General features: G+C 37.0%; 2 protein-coding genes across 4 annotated transcripts in view; one reads left to right on the top strand and one right to left on the bottom strand.

Moving 5' to 3' along the window:
• The window catches only part of LOC120328686 (uncharacterized), a 33,432-nt gene extending 14,642 nt beyond the window's left edge, over window positions 1–18,790 (top strand). Inside the window, exons 15-30 of one of the 3 annotated variants that reach the window (XM_039395216.2) lie at window positions 53–1,773; window positions 2,085–2,277; window positions 2,356–2,541; window positions 2,689–2,897; window positions 3,203–9,860; window positions 10,360–10,539; window positions 10,620–10,713; window positions 11,095–11,301; window positions 12,363–12,604; window positions 13,143–13,236; window positions 13,942–14,096; window positions 14,630–14,762; window positions 15,298–16,289; window positions 16,932–17,156; window positions 17,400–17,567; window positions 18,013–18,790. In XM_039395216.2, coding sequence (XP_039251150.2) covers window positions 53–1,773; window positions 2,085–2,277; window positions 2,356–2,541; window positions 2,689–2,897; window positions 3,203–9,860; window positions 10,360–10,539; window positions 10,620–10,713; window positions 11,095–11,301; window positions 12,363–12,604; window positions 13,143–13,236; window positions 13,942–14,096; window positions 14,630–14,762; window positions 15,298–16,289; window positions 16,932–17,156; window positions 17,400–17,567; window positions 18,013–18,135 — 11,580 coding nt within the window. In that variant the 3' untranslated portion in view covers window positions 18,136–18,790. Of the gene's footprint in view, window positions 1–52; window positions 1,774–2,084; window positions 2,278–2,355; window positions 2,542–2,688; window positions 2,898–3,202; window positions 9,861–10,359; window positions 10,540–10,619; window positions 10,714–11,094; window positions 11,992–12,362; window positions 12,605–13,142; window positions 13,237–13,941; window positions 14,097–14,629; window positions 14,763–15,297; window positions 16,290–16,931; window positions 17,157–17,399; window positions 17,568–18,012 lie in introns of all 3 variants that reach the window. The other 2 variants (XM_039395214.2, XM_039395213.2) reach the window with 2 other exon arrangements.
• A 623-nt stretch (window positions 18,791–19,413) lies between these two features.
• On the bottom strand, window positions 19,414–23,317 carry LOC120328705 (uncharacterized). Its single transcript, XM_039395237.2, has 5 exons — window positions 22,713–23,317; window positions 22,284–22,392; window positions 22,074–22,205; window positions 21,331–21,514; window positions 19,414–20,766 (listed from the first exon to the last, which is right to left on the bottom strand). The coding sequence occupies exons 1-5, from the start codon at window positions 22,755–22,757 to the stop codon at window positions 20,586–20,588; spliced, it is 651 nt and encodes a 216-aa protein (XP_039251171.2). The 5' UTR covers window positions 22,758–23,317; the 3' UTR covers window positions 19,414–20,585.
• Window positions 23,318–24,969: the final 1,652 nt, after the last annotated feature.

Raw genomic sequence — 24,969 nt, 5'->3', positions numbered from 1 at the left:
GTCAGTTTTATAATTTTTTATCTTTAAATATTTCATATTAAAATTGTTTCAGAGGAGAGATGAATCAGAAACAGCTGAGCAAGACCAAAAAGATGAAAATCCATCTGAAGATTCACCAACTTCTGATTTCTCAAGTGCTAAGCTTGCTGTTGCTCAGTCCCTGCTTCCGAAACGTCTCCCTAAGAGCGTTCCAACAAAAGAAACAGAAAAAACTTCACCGGCCGTTGAAGAAAAAGTCGAAAAAAAACAGTCACAAGATGGCAATTTGACTGATTTAGAAAAAGAAAAAGAAAGATTACAGCAGTTATTGTCCAAGCTTGATTCAGAGAAACACCTCGATGTGAAGGCAGCTGCAGAGGTGGCTGATGTTGTGTTGCAAGAACTGACTCAAAAAGCAAAGTCCAAAATTCTTGCAACAAAAACATTGAAAGATGTTTCCATAATAAAAGATTCTGTTACAGAAAAATCGGAAAAAATATCCACGGAACCTTCAAGTAGTAACGACCATGCGCAGGAAATCAGGCAAGAAGAAAACGAAACCTATGAAGATGTCACATTTGAAGAAGAAGTTGTTGTTGATACAATAGAAGAAGTCATGGAAGATGAAGTTATCGAAAGTGAAATTGAAGAGGTTTCTGTCATACATGAAGAAGTGGAAGATCAAGTAGAAAATCCCCCTGAAAACATCGTCTCACAACCTGTTACAATTGATGTACAAGTACCTGTCCCAGTCGTTCCTGTGATAACAGCTCCAAAATCTGAGAACATCGACAATTCACAAGGATATCGTAAGCAAATGGAAGCAAAGAAAAAAGAATCGGAACATCTTGAGAAAAAACGAGAACACAACAGAAAAAAACTGATGAGAAAGCAAGAAAAAGAAAAGAAAAAACATATAAAGAAAGTGTCGGCTATGCGAGGGCCTAGCCAAACCGTTATCAGTTCAGTTGATGATGGAGAGGACGATACGGCTTCACCAGAAGAAACTGAAGATTTATCAAATCAAGATGAAACATCACAGGAAAGCGCAAATATCACAAAACAGGACGAGAAAGATACAGAAGGAATCTCCTCACAGGATCAAGCATCAAGCCAGGGTGTCGAGTCTAGTAACGTTGATTGCAGTGGAGAAAATTGTGAACCATTAGATGCAAAGAAGTCTAAAGTAACAGAGCCAAGTGGTGAAGACAAAAAAGACACGCAGAATTTGGATTTACAGAAACCGTGGCCTCCTGACAAACCTGGTGATGAGAAAGTTACTTCCGCTTCGCTTGAACAAGCCAACAATCCCAATTCTGATATTAACGAAAACAAAGAAATTACTCCAAATCCGGTTGATGCAAATTTACAAACAGCAGTGGTTGAAGATGCAAAAAACGCAGAAAATAGTGAACCTGTCCCTGGAAAGACTATTTCACCTTTGACCCCAGGCAGTGTTGGACCTTCACCCATGGTCACCACACCTCAGCCCGTCAGTAAAGATCCTTCTCCGCAAAGTGCGGGGCATGGTATAACACCAGGGTCACTCGCAAGTTCTTCATTGTCACAAAAGTCGTCACGCACACCTGCGACTACTCCATCAACTACTCGAACACCTAATTTCACAACACCATCTCCCGCGTCTACATCATCTACGTCTTCCTCGAAATCTCAGAACAAGCAACATCAAACTAAAAACGCAGCTCCCATCTCTTCTCATAGACAGTCTGGTCAAGTTCCTTCACATTCATCAAAAAAGCAGAGTCACCATAGTCGTTCGGATCCGCATGCAAGGTAAGATTTTGAAATGATGAATCAGTATTAAAATAATTTATAATTTGTTGTATTCGATCTAAGTTTTTGTTGCTGATCGGTTGGAGTTGTTAACTTCATCCTCGTCTGACTTCATCTTCTCTTATAACTTTAAGTACAGTGTTTTTAATATTTTCTATAACATTAAGTACAATTTTCACATTTGGCTAAGATTTCTCTGACAATATAATAGCCATACTGATTATTTCAACCTTTATGTCTCTTGCCTTTGAATCTGTCTTTCTTCAGTCTTGATAAATAGGATCATGCAACAATGTTAATATTGAATTTAGGAATCGTGGCAGCCACAGTTCTGCATCTGATTACAAAAGAAAAGGAGGTCACCATCATCACCAACATAGAACGTCATCTTCCTCACACAGTTCAAAGTTCACATCGGAAAGCTCAAAGATGAAAAATATCATTCCAATTTCCAGAAGACCAATGGCAAGCATCACTGTGGGACTTGATGCAAGTCCATCAAAGGTATATTAATAAAAAAAAAAAATTAATTTTAAATTATTTTTCATGGAATATTCTTTTAAATCTTTTCTCGTTTTTAAGCCACTGGGTAAAAGTGAATTGGAAAGATTAAAAATAGAGTTGGAATCGGTGAAAAATCAGTTAAATTTGGAGATGTCACCAAGTTCGTTATCACCATGCTCTGAAGATGAAGCAGCTGTCGGAAAATCGCCTGCACAACTTTTATCTCCTGTCAGTCCTGTTCTCAGAAGCCCAGCAGACATGCCGGTGAGTATTTTGTCATTAATTGTGTTACACGCTTCACACTTTACATGTAATCATTGTTTGTGTAGTATAAATTTCCTTCAAAAGTTTGACATCTCATTTAATATACTTTACCAAGGGTCATCTTATGAAATCGTTTATTTTTTTAAGGTGTCAAGAAAAGTGGATACTACACCATTAGCTAACACTCAATCTGGAGTGAGCCCAAGTAGTACTCCAACATTGACAGATCGCTTGAAATTGATTGGTCGAGTAAAGAAACGTACGCCTGGCTCAACACCTTCTGTCAAAAACGAAGTCACTCCTGTTCAAAATTCGAACCAAAAGCCTGATGAGATCCGCCAATCTCGAATATTTAGGTAATTTTTAGGAGTATTAGGGACATTGATTTAGGTAGAACTGGTAAATTCATATATTTTATAGAGGTTTGTGAATCTTTTTGAGATGAATGAAAGAAACTATAGTTTTATACAAATTCGTATCTTCATTGCTTTTTTTTAAATTTGGCATAGATCAGAACTTCAAATGCTTCATTTTATGGTACCGGATGTTTTCTGGCACCACTATTAAATAACAATGATATTACAAAATTCATTTGTGAATTAAATATGATACTCGTTATCTGGAAGCAAAGCTATTAAAACTATGATTTCTATGTTTTCAGGTCAAATATATTTGATCAAGATTCTGAAAGGTTATCTCATGTTCGTCGACAACTTGAAGAAGAAAAAAATGCAGATCAGAAGGCAATCCCGTTTTCTAGTGGAGTTCCCTTATTTGCCGGATCGAAATTTCTTGAGCAAAGTCCAGCAGTGAATATTTTAAGTAGTTCTGGTTCTCTGAATATCGCTCAGTCTTCTCTTTCAAAAGAAACAAATGATAATTCAGCTGTTTCAATGTTATCTACTTCAAACTCTTTGCCAGCCCCCGTTGACGTTGATGTTGCATCCCGCCAACTCCCACTTTCTTCATTAAGTGGGCCAAAAAACGTGTATTCTCTCAGCAGCTCTGAACTTCCCGCTACTGCTGAGAGAAAAGCACACGATTTTGCCGGGAAGAATTGCAATATTATTGTAGAGAATAACGAAGACAAGAAACATACAGAATCTGATGTTTCGCAAGTCGAGGTTCAACATCTACCAGCTTTTTCTAATGATTTTACAAATAGTAATGTTGGTGTACGCGATCCATCACCATCGATGCTAAAATCTGAAGATCAAACTGTCTCGGATTCTACGTCTATCACAGAGGCAGGTGATTTTGCTGAAGAAACAATTATTTTAGACATACCAAAACCAAAATTAGAATTAAAAGAAAATGAGAATATTGCACTGAATGAAAAATCATCTTCGATTTTGCATACAAACTCTGAAGTTTTAGACGTTGAACCTGTTAAGGTTGAAATGACTGAAATTGATCAGAATCCCAAAACTCTTGCTGCTATTTCATCCATCGCTCCGCAGAAAACTGAAAATGTTGAAACTGCGGAAAAGGACCCAAAATTTGGGGAAAAATCTGATTCAAGTGTAATTGAAAATGAAAACCAACAACAGAATATAGCCACTGAAGCTGATGTAGTTAAAGATGAAATTCCAGATGCCTTATCTGGTATTGTCACAGAAGACGGAAATGATGATCACTATCTAGGTGAGATAGTAGGTGACATGGATGTTTATGCAGGTAGTTGTATGGAGATTGAAGAAACTTGCGCTGAATTAGAAATTGCGGAAAATGATGATGACATTGTCATGGATGTATCAGAAGCTGGTGGAGGAGAGGAATTTGAATCAGAGGCAAAAATCATTGAGGATCAAAAAAATGATGCAGATTTGAAAGAACCTGTGAAAAGTAAAACTGAAAAATCAGAATTAACTAAAGATATTTTGTTGCCCGAAGCCAAAATTATAGACAAACCAACATCTACTGTTGTTGAAAAGGATGAAACTACAAGGAAGATAAAATCAGATGAAAATATTGATAAAGAAAAAACTGAGGATTTATCTGATGAGAAAGTAAAGACTGAAACAAAAGTTGAAAGCGAGAGCAAACAACAAAAAGAAACTATTTCTAAGGAAAAAGTAGAACAATCAAAATCATTTGAAAAGGGTACATCGGCCTTCAAAGAAAAGGTTAAGGCGAAAGTAAAACATGCAGACAAAACTGTCAAAATTCCCCACGATAAACGGGAACAGGTTAAAGATGTTACGAAGTCTGACAAAATTGTGAAACATAAGATGAGTTCTGAAAGTGCCGTGAGTAAAAACACCGGCGAGCTGAAGAAAGAAAATCCTATTGTTGGAAAGAAAGATCAAGTTGGGAATAAGAAGCCTAAGCACGATATAATAAAACATAAAACTTCAAAATCTGCCGATACAAAACCAAAGAGTGATGTAGTTTCTGCAGAAAAAGCAAAATCGGATAAAAGTAAATCCAAATCCCATTTTCGGAAAGAGAAAGACTCTAAAATTATAACGAAAACATCAACATTTTCAATTGAAGGTGACAAAGCAAAAGTGTTGCCTCCAAAAAACCAAGGTGAAAGGTCTTCTCCTAAAAAGCAGCAACAGACGGATATAAAATGTCTTTCAACCAGTAGCAATAATCCAAAAGATGTTACGAAAAAGAATACCAATCTTCAAGATGTCGCCGCCGTCTCTAAGTCAAAAGAAAAAGAGCGAACGTCTTCTAAAGAGAAAAAAACTGTGAAAGATATTAAAAAAGAAAAAAAGTCATCATCATCATCAGATAAACTACTCAGTTCAAAGTCAGAATCAAAAAAGTCAAAGAAAGTCAATATAAAGGTTGAAACAAATGACGGAAATCCATCTGTTGGTCAGTCTTGTACAGTCTTGGTCAGCGAAAATGTAAAACCAAAAATCATCGGGGATAATATTGAAGAAATGAAACAGGAGCCGAAAACAGCTAAAGATAAAACTGTAACTGTTTCCAGAACTGACTGCGAAAAACAAACAACTAAGCCAATTCCTCATGATTCTAAGAAACAACAAGACAAAATCCAAAATGAAAATCCGTCATCAGAACCCAGAATAACCAGCATAAAAGAACCTGTAGAAAATATATCAAGCAAGAAAAAGAAGAAAAAGAAAAAGCAATCTGACAAAGACGTCACTGCAAATGAGAAAGGCAAACTAACTAGAAAAATTTCTGAAGATCGTTCGAAATCTAAGCCTGAGAGTTCAAATTATGAAAAATCTGATAAAAGGGATCCTAACATTGCTGAAAAAGTGAAAATGTTGTCAAAATCGATTTCAAATAAATCAAAATTGTCTTCAGAATCTAAAAGCTTGTCTGTTGAAGTTTTATCAGAAAAAAGTGGATCGCACGGCGATCGTATCAAATCTAAGTCACATAAAAAAGAAGGCACGAGTGACAAAGTTTCCAGTTCTGATATATCAAAGAAAAAATCCATCAAACCACATGATGATCTCAAAGTGTCGCATTCATTACCGGATAAATCTTTAAAAGATGTGTCTGGAACTAAGAAAAGTTCAAGTAAACAAGTGTCTAATTTGAAAACTACTGGAAAAGCGTCATCTGCCAGTCCAGCATCCATCTCGCAGTCTCGTTATTCCATGATTTATGACTCTTCATCTAGTGATTCTGAAATGAGTCCAGCAAATCCGCCTTCGAAAAAGAAAAAAGTTAGAAACGAATCGGAAGTAGAAGAATCAAAAAATTTACAAAAAAGTGAATCTGTCAGGGATGATAAAAACAAAAGTAATGAGAAGTCTGGTCCAAAACGAATGAACTGGAGCACGTCTTCCATGTCGTCATGTTCGTCGATCGACGCTGGTGCTCCGCCACCTATCCTTCCATGCTCTTCACTGGTAACAGAGACAATCAAAAATGAAACTATCCTTCCTCCAGGTTATGATGATGATGATGCCGACGATCGTTATTCTGACAAAGATGACAAAATGGCCGAGGAATTGAATGTAAAGACTGAAGAGAAAAGTGATAGTGCGAGAGAAATGTCACCTATTTTGGGAGGAAAAATAAAGAAGAAGACAACACAGCTAAAAAAAGATTCAAATACGAAAACACCAGACAATGCGATCAGGCGTCTGATTGTAACTTCTTCTGATAGTGATTCGTCGGATCAAGAACTGGTCATATCTATGAGTAGCACTGATGATTCTGATGACGAAATTGGTTCAATGTCCGCATGGGCTAAAGTCGATGCTGATGCCGCTAAAGCGGAGACGGAAGAAAAGAAAACTCCACAAACTGGTAAATCTGAATACGGATTAGATCTCTCATCAGACAGTGACTCGACAGGCGAGGAATTCCCCGTGGTGGCAAAAACGTCTGAAAAGAAGAAAATTGAAAGCAATAAAGTTTCTAAAAAACTGTCCAAGAAGCCAGAAATATTGAAAAAGAAAACATCGAAATCAGGGATGTCCAAATCCAAGACGAAGAAAGATTTATTCTCTGATAATTCAGATACTGATTCTGAAGCTGAAAAAAGGGATTCAAATAAGAAAACGTTGACTAAGCCATCGAAAGATTCAAAGAAGGGAAAGGATGTCGGCCTAACACCTAGCGGTTCAAAATTGTCTGAATCAGCAAAAAACGTCAAAGCAAAACCACTTGTGACAAAGACTGAAAAAGTAAAATATAAATCTGATATAGAGTTCTCATCTTCTAGCGATTCTGATGATTTTGACGCTGTTTTTACTTCAAAACAATCAGAGAAAAAGAAAGACGTTGTGGAAATTCCTCCTAAATTAAAAGACTCATCAGGTAGTAAATCCTCAAAAGCGATAATTGACAAGACAAAATCAGATTCCAAATTGGCAAAACGAAGTTTCAAATCTGATGATAAAAAAGAGAAACTAAAAGTGAAATCTGCTAGTGTGGAAAAGTTACCTTCTACAGATAAATTGAAAGACAATTCATCAAAATCACACGGTGACAAAACTTTGCAAAAAATACAACACCATGGAACATCAAGATCACCAGCTAAAGAAAAAACAAAAACAGTAAAGGAATCTACATCAGTTGTTGACAGCTCAAAACATGAAACTAAGGTGTCTTCCTCGAGCAAAAAAGAGCATTCTCATAAGTCCAAGCATAGTGGTAGTAAAAATGTTCCAACAACAAAATCACACACATCTGATGGTAGTTCAAAGACTCCACACAAAAGTACCGGTGAAGGTGTTTTGCAAAAACATTCGAAAAAATCTTCTAAAACTGATGACAAGAAAATTTTGGATACAAAACCATTAGAATCTGAAGTTTTTGTCAAAGATCCCAAACTTCATCAAAAACCGAAAATTGAGTCAAAGAATAATGATGCGAGTGAAAATCCTGATGTACATAAACATCACAAAAAGAAGAAGATGAAGAAAGCACACAAACTAGAAGAAAAAAGCAATGCGGAATCGCAGCATAAAGAAAAAAAGACAACTGAGCTGTCTGGGAAAGAAAGTGCCGACAAAGAGCAAAGAATTGAGAAAGACAAACTTACAATTCCATCCGCCTCTCAAAGCCAAATGATCACATCAAAGTTGAGTGAGATGGAGCAGAAGGCTTTAGCACGAAGTTTGTTTAATTCTGACAGCGATGATGATGACGATGAAAATATCATTGATGATGTTACTGAAAATTTCCCGCTTTCCACTTCTAAACAACATGGTAAAGATACAATATCAACTGATCGTAAATCACCAAAGAAAAAGGTTAAAGAAGAAATTGCACTTGGAGATACTAGTCATACAAAAGAAAAAGGCCACAAACATGAATCTAATTATCAGAAATCGAAAACTTCTCTTACTAAAATGCCGAGTCTGCACCCATTACATTCACACCGGTTGTCGAGTCCAAAATCGTCAGAAAAGCGACGTGGAAGTGCAGAAAGCTTTTTGACTACAAGCACAACTGATGAAAGTGATTTGGAACAGCGAATGGCAGTTCAGTCCGCTATATCATCGTTAGATCATGATGATGACATGGCTATTTCTCCTGATCTAGTGGACATTAAACAAGAATCAGGTAATCACGAAGAAGAGGATGATAACCTGCCGCCACCTTTCGTCAGTAAAACCATGTTTGAAAAAGATCAAAAATCGGAGATGGGTTTTGATGTAATGTCAAGCACTGAAAAGAATCTTGCATCCAGTCCTTCTAAGTCATCTCATGTAAAATCCGAGAGTGCCAAACCAATTCATTCTACAGAAAAAAAGAAAAAGTCCAAAAAGGACAAGTCTCACAGAGAAAGACGAGGTCATAAATCATTAAAGCCTCATGTCCCTGGATTTTCTTTGTCAAAGCATGGTTTACCATTTAGTGGAAAAGACAGACGTGAACACATTGATAAATTGAAGTCATCATCTCACGAGAGAGATGAAGAAGCAGTGCGTTCCATCATGGGTATATTAGATGAAAGTTCAGATGCAGATTCTTACTTTTCTGATGTACGTCCAGAAGATTCTTCATCACATGCATCAGTGTTGGGAAATCAAACTCCCGACTCAGACAGAGGACGGAGACGTAGTCTGGATTCAGACGCCAGTACAGGACGAAACAAAAGTTCCACAGCACCAGTTGTCGCATCTGATGCATCATTCGAAACTCTACATGAGGTGGAACCAAAACCAGAAGTTGTTCAAACGACAGAGAATGTAAAAGTCGAAGATTCTACTGATGTAATTGATACTCGAACGACAGCAGAAGAAAATGAATTAGCAGCTGCTGTTAGTTCCATTGAAGCACTTTTTGGTGATTTCGATAACAAACCATCAACGTTTGAAGACTTCTCTAGTGCTGGGAGTAGTGCAGGGTACAATGAGCAGCAAGTTGCACAAGATCAAGTACTCGAGCCAGAAAGTAAGTCTAATTCTAAAGAAGAGAAGGATTTGTCACAAGAAGACTTGGATAGGGGTTCTGACGAGGCCGCTATGGCCGCTTCCACGTTGCTAATGGAAACAAATGAAGAGGATAACACTCCTTATTTTGGATATAGGGATTTTCAAAATCAAAAGCCATTGTCCGAGAATTCAAGCAATAGAAAAACTAGCACTGAATCCAGGTATTCTGACGATGCATTTGTAAGAAGAAGTAGTAAAGAAATGGATATCGAATTACCATCAATTCGTACTGATACCGGTGTCACTCCAGCTACTGTAAGTGATCAAATCGCGGATCAACTGCCGTCTAGTGGTCAATCGAAACCATCAAGAAAGAGACAACGGCAAACTAAAAGTGCAACATCATCTGTTCGATCATCGAGTCTGGAAAGTAAATCTGATTTAACTATGTCAGATGCAAGTGCGAGCGAGTCAGAGCTTCTATTGCATGAGGTGATTTTTCATTTGTTTTTTTATTATTTAATCAAATCTTAATAACTGAGGTGATGGTCAGACTGTTCAATAAGGATGATAGCATTTGGTTTCTGTCACTTTGCCAAAATTATCCTGTCCTAGTTTTATCAAGACAAAAATCCCCTTTTCATAAGCGATTTTGGCCTGTTTTACAATGGTATACATACATCATATATCGCGAGATCGCAAAAAATATGTATTAAATTTAAAACTAAATATAATTGAGCAGTTCACCACAAATTTCGTGTCCACAGATTGCCTGATATTTTAGAGTAGGTATGCTTTTTTTTAGCACAATTAAATTAATATGGAAAAACATTTTAAATGCTCGTTTTGGTCACTGATTAAAATATTTCCGACTAATTTTTCTAGAGTTTGGTCATTGCTGTCATAACTGATGGTATCTCACTTATCCAAGTTTTCAATATCAGCCAAATTGATCTGTACATTGAAATTTTTTGTTATTCTTGTACAACAGACTGGAAACTCAGACATTGTTCGACATGGAAAGGGAGCAAAGCAAAGAAAAATTGGTGGCAGTCCATCACATATCCAGTCTGGAAACTCCAACAAGAGTGATTCATATGATTTTGACGCAAGTTTAAAAACTCAGAGTTTGAGTTTGCCAAAACCGGAAACAACCATTGGAACTTTACCTGTAAGATTTTTTTATTTATTTACTCTTCTATTTATTTGCCATTGAAAATTACTTTTTAAAAAATTCTGTTTTCATTCCAGTTCGTTCCTTCAAGCAACACAACTACATTTTCCCACCTGGTGCCATCAACAACAACCTCAAGCATTCCTGTGTCATCTATCCCTCCTGCACCATGTAAGTGTACTTGGAAAGGTTACAATTCTTACAAGTCGCTGACTCGTGCCTTTGCTCGGAACAAGGCCCTTCACAAGCAGCGACTGTTATGGGTGGATTATTCGGAAGAACCGAAGTATTTTCGGTTTGGTATTGCTCACCCAATTTATTACACCCTGGGTGAGGTGGGGAGCATGAACCCGAGATATGTTATTCGTGATACCAGCGCAGTCATTTTTTATTCAACTGTTCATACATGGGATGAGATTTGAGTAATCATCTCTAAGTAATTATATCTCATTCAATGTAAAACTGTGCTTATATGTTTGTATATTTAGAATTGAAACTTTTACTATCGTTTCATTTCTGTTTTCCAAAACATTCTATAAATTGTTTTTACAGTTGTTACTGTCTCGAGCACTCCACCCACTGCTGGAATAAGATCTTCAAGCACCGAGAAAAGTCCTCTAGACATCAAACCACCTTCGGTGTTACCCACACATCAGCCGAGACGAACCAGTTATGATATCGAATCATCAAATATAGCAGTGGGTCAAGCCAAAAGAAGAGCTTCTACGTCATCATCGACTGCTCCCTCACCCACTCATGGTGGGTCACAGTTTACCCAACTAACATCCTCTGCTTCGTCTTTCGGTGGAATGCACATGCCTGGGTCTTCAGTCTATCTTTACAATAACTCAGCTTTTCTTCCTCAAAATCCTACAGTAATTGGTGATCCAACTATAACCCAACCATCACCCACCATTACACAGTCAAATATGAACCCCGCTACACTTTCCCCTCATCAGACATCGCCACGATTTTTTCACCCAGCTGGGCAAGTTTTTCCGCAAGCACATCTTACCAGTCCCCGTGCCGGTCATCCGTCAACTACAATGCATTCGATGATCCCTAGTTCTGTCCAGCTTTCGCAGCCACAAGTTTATTATCCACACATTTCTCAGGGACATTCAGCTTATATGACCACCACTATGAGGCCCATGGTGTCATATGCTAATTTGAGGCATACATCACCAACCTCTGCTCAGGGAATTCAGGCTCCTTTACAATTTGTTCCTCGCCACACTCACCCACCTCCTCAACCCAATGCTTCATCACATACTAATTTAACCAGCATGCCGAGTCATTTTCCCAACACGAGTATTGTCGGATCTATCGGACAACAACCTGTATCCACCAATAACACTCACTCAAGCACGTCATACTCTCCAGCTTTATCTTTATATTCTGCTACAGCTGCTGCGTCTTTAACAACGCCCTCTTCTCGTCAACATCAAGGTACAGTTGCTTGCTCGGAGAAATATATTTTACTTTCATTCATTTGCATGCTCATCATTTATCACATTGCGATAATCAAATATCACTATTATCTGGACTTTTTTTTTATTGTTTTGCTTAAATTCTTTTTGTCAAGTCAGAAGTACACATTTAGAATGCGAATGAAACCCTTGGAGCGAATGGAACAATTCAAAATTATTCCTTAAATATTGAATATGATTGATTTTGATTCTATTTGAATATTTGATTTTTTGGGCTGCTATGCCAAGAAGATAGAATAAAAATTTATGTTTGTTTTTTGCCCATTTTGATACTTATCTGACGCAAATATAATTAGAACTGGTATTAATAACGAAATATTATCGACATAGCACCACAAGCGGTACAACAGAGGATTCCAGAGACCAGTCAGACGGCTCAGCACCACGTCGGAGTCCCCACATATCCTCATGCACATCATGTTCGACCACATCAGCCCCCAGTTTCCACTCAGGCATCGATTCCGCAGAATATCGTCACGGCGACTCGTACAGATACAACACCAAAATCACTTCCCAGACCCCAGCTTATACCTCAGGGTATGTTTCCCCATGGATATCCATTGCCTACACAGGTAAATTTGTTTTATCATTTTTTTACAAATACAATATTGAAATTGCCTATCCTGTGCAAAATGCCAATCATTTTGAAATAAGTAGAATAAATGTACTTTCTTATAGAACAACAAAAATTGGGTACTGTCGTAGACTCCTAGTGTGTGTACCAGGTTAGGGTTGGGCAATAATTTTAGATTTTCCTCATCTTAGTTCTATCACAAGTTCGGAGACTGTCTGTGTTAGCCAAGTCAAGCCTCTGCCCATAGGTTTCAGTCCCTTCACACAACTTGATGTAAAGTAGGCGAACAAAATTAGTTACCTCCATATTGGTATAGACATTTCTGGAGCACCAAAAATTGTATCTTGTGCCATATTTTTTTCCGTTTGATAGTACTGCCTTATTGTTTTTAACTTATGTCTTACAAAAAAAAAAATCTATATCAAAATGTTGTGAAAATAAGTTTAATACTGATTTTTTTTCCTTTGGGACTTGCTGAAGTATTATCAATCTAAAAGGCGGAGCATATTGTGAATAACAAACTTAATCTATTCCAGATATCGCCTAAAGGTTTTCCACAACAACCTTTTCCAATTCTTTCACCAACTCGACATTCTGCCGCACAGATTTCCCCTTCATCTGCAATTCCACGTAAGTTTTGTTCTTTTCATATTTTCAGACATCTCCAGTAGTCTTGATCATTAAAAAATTTCGACTGCATCTGGGGGGAAATGTCAAGTGGAGATCTTCAAAGATTTATCAAAATGTAGAGTCATTTTTATAAATTCAGAGTATCACACAACCTGGCCCGCAAAGCCATTTATTGTGGCCCTTTGCAACACTCAGAGTCAATCATAAAATTGTAATATGTAAAAAGTAAAATTGTAAATTGTAACAGTTTATGCTTAAAAAGGCGTGTGTGGATAAAAATACATAAAAATCTTTTGATGTTGTCGCTGCATTAAATTTTTCGTCATTTTGCCCAGTGCATATTACTGTAAGGCTATGCGATAGCCGCATGCTCTTTTCTAGCCTTTCTCGGTAATTATTTTGTGTGGGCCAGTCAGATTACACCCATGGGTTAGAAGCATTGGATCTGATTATGTTAGTGTCGCAGGTTAAAAAAATGCGGGTTTAAACGTAAACCTCATATTCACCAACTCCCATATCTGCAATAAATGGGTAGTCAATGTCGAACCAGAAAAATCCCATTTTCTGGAAAATAGTAGTTATGTTTTCGTAGATGCATATACGTGTATATATATATGTATATACGTCTTGTACGTATTGAAGATTGAAGATGCCCCCGAAAAATGATTACTACCTCAGCTGATGTTTCATTACTTTCATTTCCAGCTACAACTCCGCAAACACAAGATAAAAGTAGAGCAGGAATACAAAGGCAACCATCAGATCCATATCTGATCAAACCAAATGTTCCACCACAATCTACTCAAACAGTATCTTTAGCTTCTCCTCATATCAAAATTACAGAAACTACAGGACAAGTGGTAAGCCCTTTGTATTGTTAGTTTTGTTTGTAAATTGAATATTGGCCTATGACAGGGTCCCCAAACTGGGGTCCGGGGACGCCTGGGGGTCCGTGATTACTGCGCAGGGGGTCCGCAATGATATGAAGAAAGTCTTAAACCTTTACAAATATATTATAATCTTATCGAATTGCCGTGAGCCTGCCAGTATTGAACGTTAGTATATATTAGTTCATACTTTCGTGAGTTTCATTTCGCCAAAGGAAACATTATCCTTCAGCGTTATTCAGGCACAGAAATTGATACGACATAGGATGGGGATCCGTCAAAAATAAGATTCACGATAAGGGGTCCGCGACCCAAAAAGTTTGGAAAAATCTTGCCTATGACATATTGTAATTTAATGACATTACTGTCCTTTGAATCTCAATTTTGACCCATGCTTATGCTTTCTGATGCCTTCCGAAGCCTCGGGTGATTTGTTTGGTCTCATCATGTCTTACAACCCTCTTGTTAATGAAGGTATCACAGCATTTTTTTATTTTGTATTGTAGCAGGTTACTGAAAAGACAGAAGCACCTCGACCACAGCCACCGAGCCCAGCTGTTCCGAATACATCACAACCGGTAATGTCACAAATGCCGCCACAGATGTTTGCTCATCACCCACACATGTACTATCCACAAGGTAATTTATTGCTTATATTTCGCTTTGAAAAAAAAAATGGTTTGAAACTCAATTGAAAATTATATATGGCACTGATCCACGCCCTTCACCTCAAACCTGACCTTATACAATCAACCACTGAACTGATATCTATTTCGAAGAGTTCGGAATCTTTTTGGTTCGGCATTGTCTACCCAATATATTTAACCCTGGGTGAGGTGCATGGGTTATGAGCGAGAGATATATAGTCCATGGTACCAACACAATTATGTCTAACTATCTGACAGGTCATCACACGGCCACTGTGTATTGGATTTTTTCAGTCTAGGAGTTCACTTTGATATGTGTTTTGATACATTTGATGTTGAAATAAAGTGATCTGAGCATAACCACATCTGTTTCTAGCATAATATTGTAAATATTGCTGATAAATATTTGTGAATTTTCTTTGTTGTAAACATTCCTCGCATTGCTATGGATGATACTAATTATACATTTGTTTATTTGGAATATTCTGTTACATCTCATTCATTTTTTTTCATTTTTCCTACTTCAGGTTTACATACATTGCCAGGAGGATTTCCTGGATTGCCATACATGGCCCAACCATTTATACTCAGACCCGGTATACCACCACCTACTTCTGTCATGCACCCTGCTGCTGCCCAGTTGCCAGATATTCGTCATTCCCAACAAAAAATGATGTCACAACAACAAAGATTGCAATTAGATAAACCACAAATGCAGGTTACAACTGCGCAACAGCAGCCATTGTCCCATTCTCAAACACCATTGAGAAAAGAACAAAAAATACCTCAAACGGAGGCAACAAAGTCATCACCAACTATGCGTGATCCACCGCATTCACTGCGACCCCCATTTGCAATTCATCAAGCAGGACCACCCCCACAATTGCATCCATCTACACAAGCAACTTCTCATCCTTCATATGGTCCACCATTCACTGCTTCTCCTGTGCATAGGTCAGAACGAGGAGAAAGGATTGTTCGAATGCCGAGCGAAATATCTCAAATTGACATGGTTGATCAACATTTCAGACAATCTGGCATTCCTACAACACCACCTCGTGCCAGTGTTCCCTCAACAAATTATCAGCCACAAACAGATAAACCAAGACAATTGGTTCCACCAAAACAAGAACATGCCAATGTTCCTCAATCTCTTCCACATCATGTTTTGTATCCACAGTCAGTTTTTCAAAGACCAGGACTTGGAATGCCTCATCCTCATGGCTTTCGTTTACCCGCAGGAATCAGATATCCAACTTCTCAGGCTGATACTATGTGGCTAAGGCCGGGAGCTAATTTCAGGCCACCAACTGTTCCACCTAATCTTGCACAGCAGCAGCATTCTTTATACGTTAGTGCAGCAGAAGCAAATCGCCCGACACCGCATCTCACGCCAGCACGTTCTCCTCATCCGAGGTTACCGAGTAGTCAAGCACCACAGAGCACTCCTCCACCTTCTACAACACCAAAACCAGCGTCTTCTGCTCCTCCAAACGACCAAGTTATGGATTTATTCCAGGTTTGTAGGCCTATTTTGCTTATTCAACATGTCTTTGTAGCTGTCATTTTCAAACAATTTGTCATAAATAACGCTTCATCAAATATTGCCAAATTACTTTAGTGAAATGGTCATTCAATGAAAGTTTTCCTGGCTCGTGATCTCAAATATTCTGCCCATACTTCACCATTGTAAAATTTTTGGGAGTATTTTTGTGATTCGATACAAGCAAACTGAATACATTTTCAAAGTTACCATTTTGTTTGAAAAAAATATTCAAGCACTCAAAACTATGAAAACATTCATATAGCTGAAAATCAGTCTGAGTGAAAAACTGAAATAAACTAACAAGGCATCTATTGCTCTTATTAATTAAACCATTCTTATACAAATCACATACATGTAGGGCTGAAAATTTCAAGGAAAACACTTCAACCGTTAACCTGATAAAATTAACTGGTTAACGCAGGGTGACATTTGGCGTAATGAGTTATAATTTTAGCTTGTTACGTCACAATGGTTACAAAGCAATATCACATGAAATTATCTCAGGATCGATAACCGGTTAACCATTCCCAGCCCTACATACATGCTGTGAACAATTGATCATTACTCATGATGCAACTGATTTGAAAATAATATTAATTCAAAACTTTGTTTCAGCGTTATCCTGTGATATGGCAAGGTCTTTTGGCATTACGAAATGATTCAGCGGCTGTGCAAACTCATTTTATATGTGGTGATCTCGGACTAGCACAGGCTTGTTTGCCGAAACCAGATGCCAGTCAGACCGAGACAGACAGAGAAAGGAATTTAGCTGTACTCAGAATCGTTCAAAGAATGAGGCTAGAGCCTCCTCAACTCGAGGGAGTGGATAAAAGAATGACGGTATGGGATCTTTTATTGTTATCATACTCATTTCAAGAAGCTTGACTTATATTTATTGCTTTTCATGTTGTTAGTTTGAATATTTCAGCAACTGTTATCATTTTTATTTTGAGAAACGTGACTTGTTCATTACTTTTCATGATATTGGTTTCATTTAACGGTATTAATTTTTTTATTTTTGTTCCCTAGTGTATGGTTGAGAATCAGTTTTTGTAATATTACTCAATATTTTCTTGTTCACAGGCGAACTCAGATTTCTGTTTATTATTGGCGTTGCCTTGTGGTCGAGACAAAACTGATGTAATAAGACAACAAAATGCTTTGAAACAAGGATTTATCGATTATTTGAAACAGAAACAAGCAGCTGGTATAGTAAATGTAAAACATGCGCAACCTCAAAATCAAGTTCAGGTATAGATTACATTAACAGTTTTCCTATTTTGAATTTTGTTCATAGCTATTTCTCAATAAGCAATCTATAGCTATGATGAATTATTATTAAGAATTGGGATGCTTTATCCTAATCAGAACACTATGGCATTGTAAGTATTTGAATCGATCCTCTTGAAGATTATCCGTTGCAAATTCAAAAATTTAATGCTTATATGGACACAAAGCTCAAATGACTAATATGGCCACCTCAATGTCAATAAATGTTAATAAATTGTACCAAATGTTATATGACATGTTAAAGAAAGTATGTAGGAACTTGTGCTTTTGAGTTATAAAAAATGTCAAAATTTGGAGTGAATTAATAGAATCTAGAGATCACTTACATCTTCCAAGTTCCAAGTATCAAAGATTTGTAATTGTTTGGTCAAATCTGCTAGACTGATCGTTGTCTTCTTTTTAACAGTACGTCCTACATGTTTTCCCACCATGTGACTTCACTACCAAACATCTACAAGATCATGCCAGGGATTTGTTGTCCAATATCAATGATATACAACACATAATGATTGTCATCGCTGCAGTCTAGTCCTACCGAAGTTATCCATTAAACTATAATATGGAGGATATCAGATAGAAACTGAAATTATGTTCCAAATAGGGATGTCCGTAAATTTGATAACCCAAAATTATTCATTACTATACATAATGATTAGAAGTATCTAAAGCAGTGAAATCAAATTGACACTTCTGTTTTTAGCAACATTGAAAGGATAAAATATGTACGTTTTATTAAAAAAAAACTAATCAAGGTTTGTTCAAACTCTATTTTCAGTCTGGTTATCTACGACGGACATCCCCAATTCCATTTTCATCTTGTATATATTTTCTATGATTGTGAAAAGCACATTCGTGCAATTACGTTGGTGCTTGGTCAATTTTCTTGTGCAGCAGCCGTGCATAATTTTTTAAACATAATTATGATGACTTTATCACCTATTTATATTTGTCACTGTACCACGGTGTCGATATTTTTTGTTTCTACTTTTGTTTGATTGATTGATTGTATTGTACAGTTATTATTATATGTTAGTCGTAATTTATTTGAAAAACGAAGAATTCGATTCTTCTCGGCTTCATTTTGACCTGAAATTTACTGCCAGATTTTTCGTTGCACAGCGTCCTCATTTAGGTTATTTTTTACTTGATGAATTCTGACAATGAATAAAATGAGAAGAAGTTAAGTTTGACTTTTTATCCAACTAGTTTAGTGTGGTAAGTGTACGTACGATCGTGTAACTGATATGCTTGAATACTAACGATCGTGTTACTGAAATGCTTGAATTCTAATACATTACACACGGGATATACTCATATACCAAATATCTTAAACTTTTAATTATTTTCGTTAGACAAAATTTGAAACGGTCATTGATAGGACTTCGAGTCGGACCCCTTAGAAACATCAAATCCAGCGCCCTAAACAAAGAAATATGAGGGGCAATTGTGCGCGCGCGCTATACAGGGGATTTTTTCAGATACATGGATTCTATATATTATGACATAATGCATAAAATATTTTATTGGCGTTTTCTTCTGTTTTCTAAGGGTTGAATTTTCTTATTAATCTCCTAATCTTTGCAAATCCCAGGATGAGCGTCTCCATGAACAAACGCGAACTTCTGCGTTTTTTTTAGTTTTTACACCAGGCGCCCATGACCAGGTTTAAAAAATGCGCCGCTCGAACTTTGACTTGCAATTGTTGTCGAACGCTGACAAACGAATGTTGTTGAATTGAGTTACTTATAAGTTATTATTCAATAAAACTATACGAGATTCACTTATTTCCCCAAGTTAAAATTATTTTATCAAAACATTTAACGGTCGAAAATTACCTATGGCGCCTATGACTACCATACCCTGGATATGCCATTGTATAAAGACCAATTCTAAACGTTCCACCAATCCACTGTTCACGGGGAATAGAAGTTGATGAATTGCATTAAACGTAAACAACTCTTATCAAAAGTTACTATACTATGTATCATGCAATAAATGAACAGACAATAGCATATTATACATTATTTATTGAAATTCAATCCTTGCAATAAAACAAACACACAATACACATACTTACTTTACAATTGAACATGGATTTTTGATTAACACACTATGTTTGATGCGTTGGTATCGCATTTCACAAATCAGAGATATTGGGATAAGTAGGCTACCGAGTATCGACGACATCGTTGCTCAACCCATATTCGTTTCCCGATTTCGAGTATAAAAAAATTCGCTCGTTTTGCCCGACCGGATATCTTCCGGTTCTGCCGTGTTGAGGAATTTCCACGTCCAATTGGCCCTATACAAACAGTTCCGTGAGAAGAGAGATGTGACATCTGGCCGAATGAAAATTCAGCTAATATTCTGATGGACTGGATCGATAATATTTTGTTGCGGTCTGTTTTCATAAAATAGTCAAATTTTCAAGAGAATCTCAAGGCGCAAAAGCCGTTATAAAAACATTTCACAACCGATTGCTTCATATTTGTGAACATTCCATTTCCAATAACTCGTCAAACTCTTCACGAGTCTCAAGGTTGAAACACCATGTTATTGGAAACAATAGTTTTTGATGTTATAAATATAGCAATTATTGTGCGATCCTACCGTCATTCGAATATCTTTCTATATATTACGGATATTGGCTCCCCATATAGACGTCGAGTTTGATTTTTGAAATAAACATGGCAGCCTACTGAACAGAACTCTAATCTGCGACATCGGCATAGTCATGAAAATACACAAATCACTGAATAATTGCACAAACTATTTGTTTTGTTATGAACAGTTCTAATTAAATTTCTAAAATATGTCAATCATCTCGTACATATAAATCAAACTAAAAATGACACTGAATACAATATTATCCTAAATTTGCTTTTAAAAAAACTCTAAATCTGAAAAAACTGGCAATAAAATATCGACTCATTCACACTCACACACACTCACTCACAGGGATTGTATCAATATATTTTGTTAGTCTTTCTCTTGACGACGCCAACCGAAACAACGAGCAATTGGATAAAAGAGGCACTTCATGAAATTGGCTGTTCTCTTTCCCTTCGATTTTCGTTTCTGTCCAAGAAGATAGATTCGTCTTTCGTTTCGCCTGGGTATCATAGGCTCGTTTTCGATGTCAACTTTTGAATCCACAAGGCTGATGAAACGAATAAACATTCATAAATGTTAAATTGTTTCTTGAAACTGATTACCTGATCCAAATGGTTCAAATTATTTCTAAGATATAAATTTAGGGGGAAAATTCTATTGCCTTGCGTGGAATTATGGGTGCGAATTTTACGAGAAATGAATATGTGCGAGAGAGTCGCAGAACTTTACGCAGGAGGTTGGTAACCCGACGAGAATCCTATGTTCGTAAGTAGAAGGAAAATTCAAATGGACTTCCTGTTGTAATCCAAACAGCAGTAAAGTGCAACAAATACGCGTCTCTGAATGAAGAAAATTATTACACTATAAAGCCCGATAGCCCCATTGTCAGGTGTGCGGAATATTAGAACGCTCAAAGCTCGGACTTTCCGTGAGTTTGATCAGTCTATCTTGTATCACTGTTGAACATTCTGTAATTATCTGTAGGCCTACTCAACGATAGATGTAGCTTCGAATATCTGGGTCTGTTTTATTCTTCATTTTATACCGACAAGTAGAATGAAAAGTTTGTAAAGTCATTTACCGTTGAAAAAAAGCATAATGGGATAATTACCAAACACCAACATTTTCTTCGATTAATGGGCTTTCAACTGCAATCTTGTGCTCACTCAATGAAGAATTGCTTGGCAACAAGACTCCTAGAGGTTGAGGAATTAGGACCGAGTTTTCCACCGGGTATTCAAAATGAGCTTCCGTAGCTTCATGTTTTTCACATTCCGAATTCATATATGCAGATTCTAAAAATAAATTCCAACATGTTTAACGTGGGGATGAATTTTACATCAATGAGTTCTGTTAATCTTGAATTCAAGATAGTAGTTTATCTGATTTGTTGTGCTTGTTTTTGTGTCATTTAAAATTATGCTACAGTCTAACGGTTGCCAACCGGGACCCAGGGCTTTCCAACGGGAGCACATAGCAGTTGGAGGGGCCACCAATTTAGGAGCAAAACTGATTTTCCTTTTACAAAGAAACTCTCCGTTCTTCTAAGTTTTATTGCTTGACAAGGTTATTTCACAGGGTGTTTTCACTTTTTTGTGCATGAATTGTTTAAACATAATGATATTTGGAATCTACAAATCAAAATATTACTATTAATACAAATGTAATTACAAACAGGGGGGTGGGGGCATGAGTAGCCTACTAAAAACCTCTGAAGGGGGCCACAAGCCATTAAAGGTCAAGAATCTATCTGCTACATTTCTATACAGGAAACCCTTCATAGTCGCAAAACATAATTATATTCATGCAATATTAGAAATTGATGTTATTTAACACTTAACTGTACTAACTTACCTAAATTTGGCATGCTGCATGTTCTCGTTATCGGAGATCTTGTCCGATACTCTTCCAAAGTTGTTTCGCTCGCCATTTTCTGTATGAACAACCGTGGGTATTCGTGCTTGGTACTGGCATATTCGAGCAAACCTGAGAATCAAAATCTAAAATTAGTAATCTTCAATTTTCTCTACCAGAATAATTGTTTTACATATTTATTTGACTTACTTAAGATGCAAGGCGAACTCTGTGTTCTTAACCATGCTTCTTCGATAGGCTTGTTCACCATCGCCTGCCCGAGAAAACGCTCACTACTCCACCTTTTTGTTGAAGATATCTGTTTAAATTCAGTGAATTATAAACAAAACAATATTTACAAAATATAAATGTTTCTAATAAACTTTAAATTACGTATTTTTTTTATATTTCTTCTAAACGACGCTTTGCGAATATCTTTGCAAATGGAAAATAATATGTCTTGCACATCTTGTTTTGTGAGTAAGGTTATGACTGGGTAATTCATTTTTTCATTAATTTTTTTCACATAAATGACCGTTTGCGGTTTTGATTTTATCAAGTAGCACAATGATTTTTCGGATACATTTATCTGCCGAACTCAGCCATGTAGTAATATTTGAAATTTAATTGCCTACTTACTTTCATATCTCCACAAGAATTGGTCAAATTCCATATAGACAGCATAATTGTATCTTGGTTTCACAAGACATGTAAACTGTACGAATGCGAATTTTATTCAATTTCAATTTAAATGATTTCTGATTACCAGTTATGACGTCATAATATGAAAAAGTCAGGAATTGGGTTGTGGCAATTGGCAAAGTGAGTCTTCCACAACGAGATCAGTGATCAAAGACGTTGATGCATGTAACTGCCTATTCTAAATCCCATCTTTATTGGCATCTAGATTTCTTTCGAGTGGAAAGTGCAGCGGTTGCGAAATTCGCTTCTTGAATACGGTACATTCTGGTACCTAGGCGTTGCGTTTATCGGGAACCTGAAAAAAGCTGGAAGCGATGTTGAAATTCCGATGTTTACAGATGACAATTGTCAATTTGTTGGTCAATACCGATATTCCAATAATTATGCACGTTTCTTATGCACGGACTTGGTCATATTCTGACAACGTTCATCTATATGATTCACTCCTTAACGACGATTAAGCCTCTTCAATCATCATCTTGAACATGATCATTTCTGAATAATTTTGAACCGATGAAAGCGCGAGGGTGATAAGCAATTGACGATAAGCAAATTGATAACGCTCAACATGGTTTTTCCAAATCGTCCAAGCATATTGAAGTCTGTCCCAGTTCCCGATATTATAAGTAAAATCCAACCCATTGACTTTGCTCTCTCTAACCGTTAACCTGGCAGTCAAAGAAGATTAAACGAGCTGTGCGAAGTACATTGGTTGCAGAAGTTTTGGCAATGGATGATGGAGTTGATGCTGCTATGTATCTTGCTGCGTTATATTCAGAGATATCCAGTGGATTCCTAAATTCTACACAACTTCCGATTGAATGCATCACAGACAGTCGATCGCTGGTACAATCTCTTCAATCCACGAAAGCTGTTACTGAGAAGAGATTACGTATTGAACTTTGTAGCTTGAAGGAAATGATTTCTTCTAAGCAGATAATGAACATTGTGAATTGTGCCACTAAAATGCAATTGGCAGATTGTCTGACCAAGATGGGTGTCACACCATTTTTAATTTTAGACAAATCAAATTCTGGGTCTCTCTCACTTTAAAAAGAAGATAGAGGGAGATTGTTAACTTGTGTGTTCTCTTTTACATTTTATCCAGGTGATTGTCATCCTGAGATAACTGTACTTTAATTCTATTCTCACTCTTTAACTGACCAATGACAGCACAGCATGATGGTAGAGCATTGTGGGTAAAACCACTGAAGCATGCTTCCTGGGTATAAATACTGCCATGCTGGTCTCCAGAGGTCATTCAGTACTTTGGCGTAGCAGAGGCAAGAGGCAGAGTTTCGTGACACGGCCGAAAATTTTGGGATAGAGATCATAACGACAGCGGCAGAAAGTCCGTGGAGTAATGGCATTCTGGAGAGGCTTACTGAAATAATGTTAAAAGTACGAAAAGAACAACCACTCGATTGGAAGCCCGCTTTAAAGTGGTCAATCTTAGCAAAAAATTCAAAACTGCCATGGTTTTAGTCCTTATCAGTTGGTGTTTGGTCGTAACCCAAATTTGCCATCAGTCCTAACCGATAAACTTCCAGCGTTAGAAGGGACAACAATGAGTCAAGTGGTTGGAAAGCATTTAAATGCCTTACATATGTCACGTAAAGCATTTATTGAGGCTGAAAGTAGTGAAAGAGTCAGACGGGCTCTGAGGAAACAAACTAGGTCTCATATGAATTTTGAATATGTAACTGGGGACAAAGTGTAATATAAAAGAGAAGAATCCAATGAATGGAAAGGGCCTGGTATAGTAAATGGTTCCGATGGTGGTTGTGTTGTTAGAGTACATAAGTGTCGGCTTCAGATATATGATGCAAATAAGCAATCAAATCATTCTCCGCCTGGAAATCTTGATAAAAACAATCATGAAATTACTGTTAAAAGTGAGCCTGAAAATTCTGACGCAAAATCTTTTTCTCGAATTCAAGGGTAGGAAAGCGATGAGGAACAGGAAGAAATAATTGACTCTTCTAATTCACCTGACAGACATAGAAATTTTGAAAGAACTGGAACAGTTAAGAAGATTATACTCAAATCTGGTCAAACAATACAATTTTGTCCACAAGATGATGAAATTTTGCATGGGGCAAAAGTTCTTGGTAGAGATGGAAAAGCCACTGGTAAATACAGTGATTGGTTTAATGTGGAATACAAGAAGCCAGCAAATTTGGCTAGTGATCAA

Source organism: Styela clava, chromosome 7, assembly GCF_964204865.1.
Source record: "Styela clava chromosome 7, kaStyClav1.hap1.2, whole genome shotgun sequence".
Classification (NCBI taxonomy): Eukaryota; Metazoa; Chordata; class Ascidiacea; order Stolidobranchia; family Styelidae; genus Styela; species Styela clava.
Note: the sequence above shows the minus strand (reverse complement) of the source record. Positions and strands in the feature narration are given on the sequence as shown.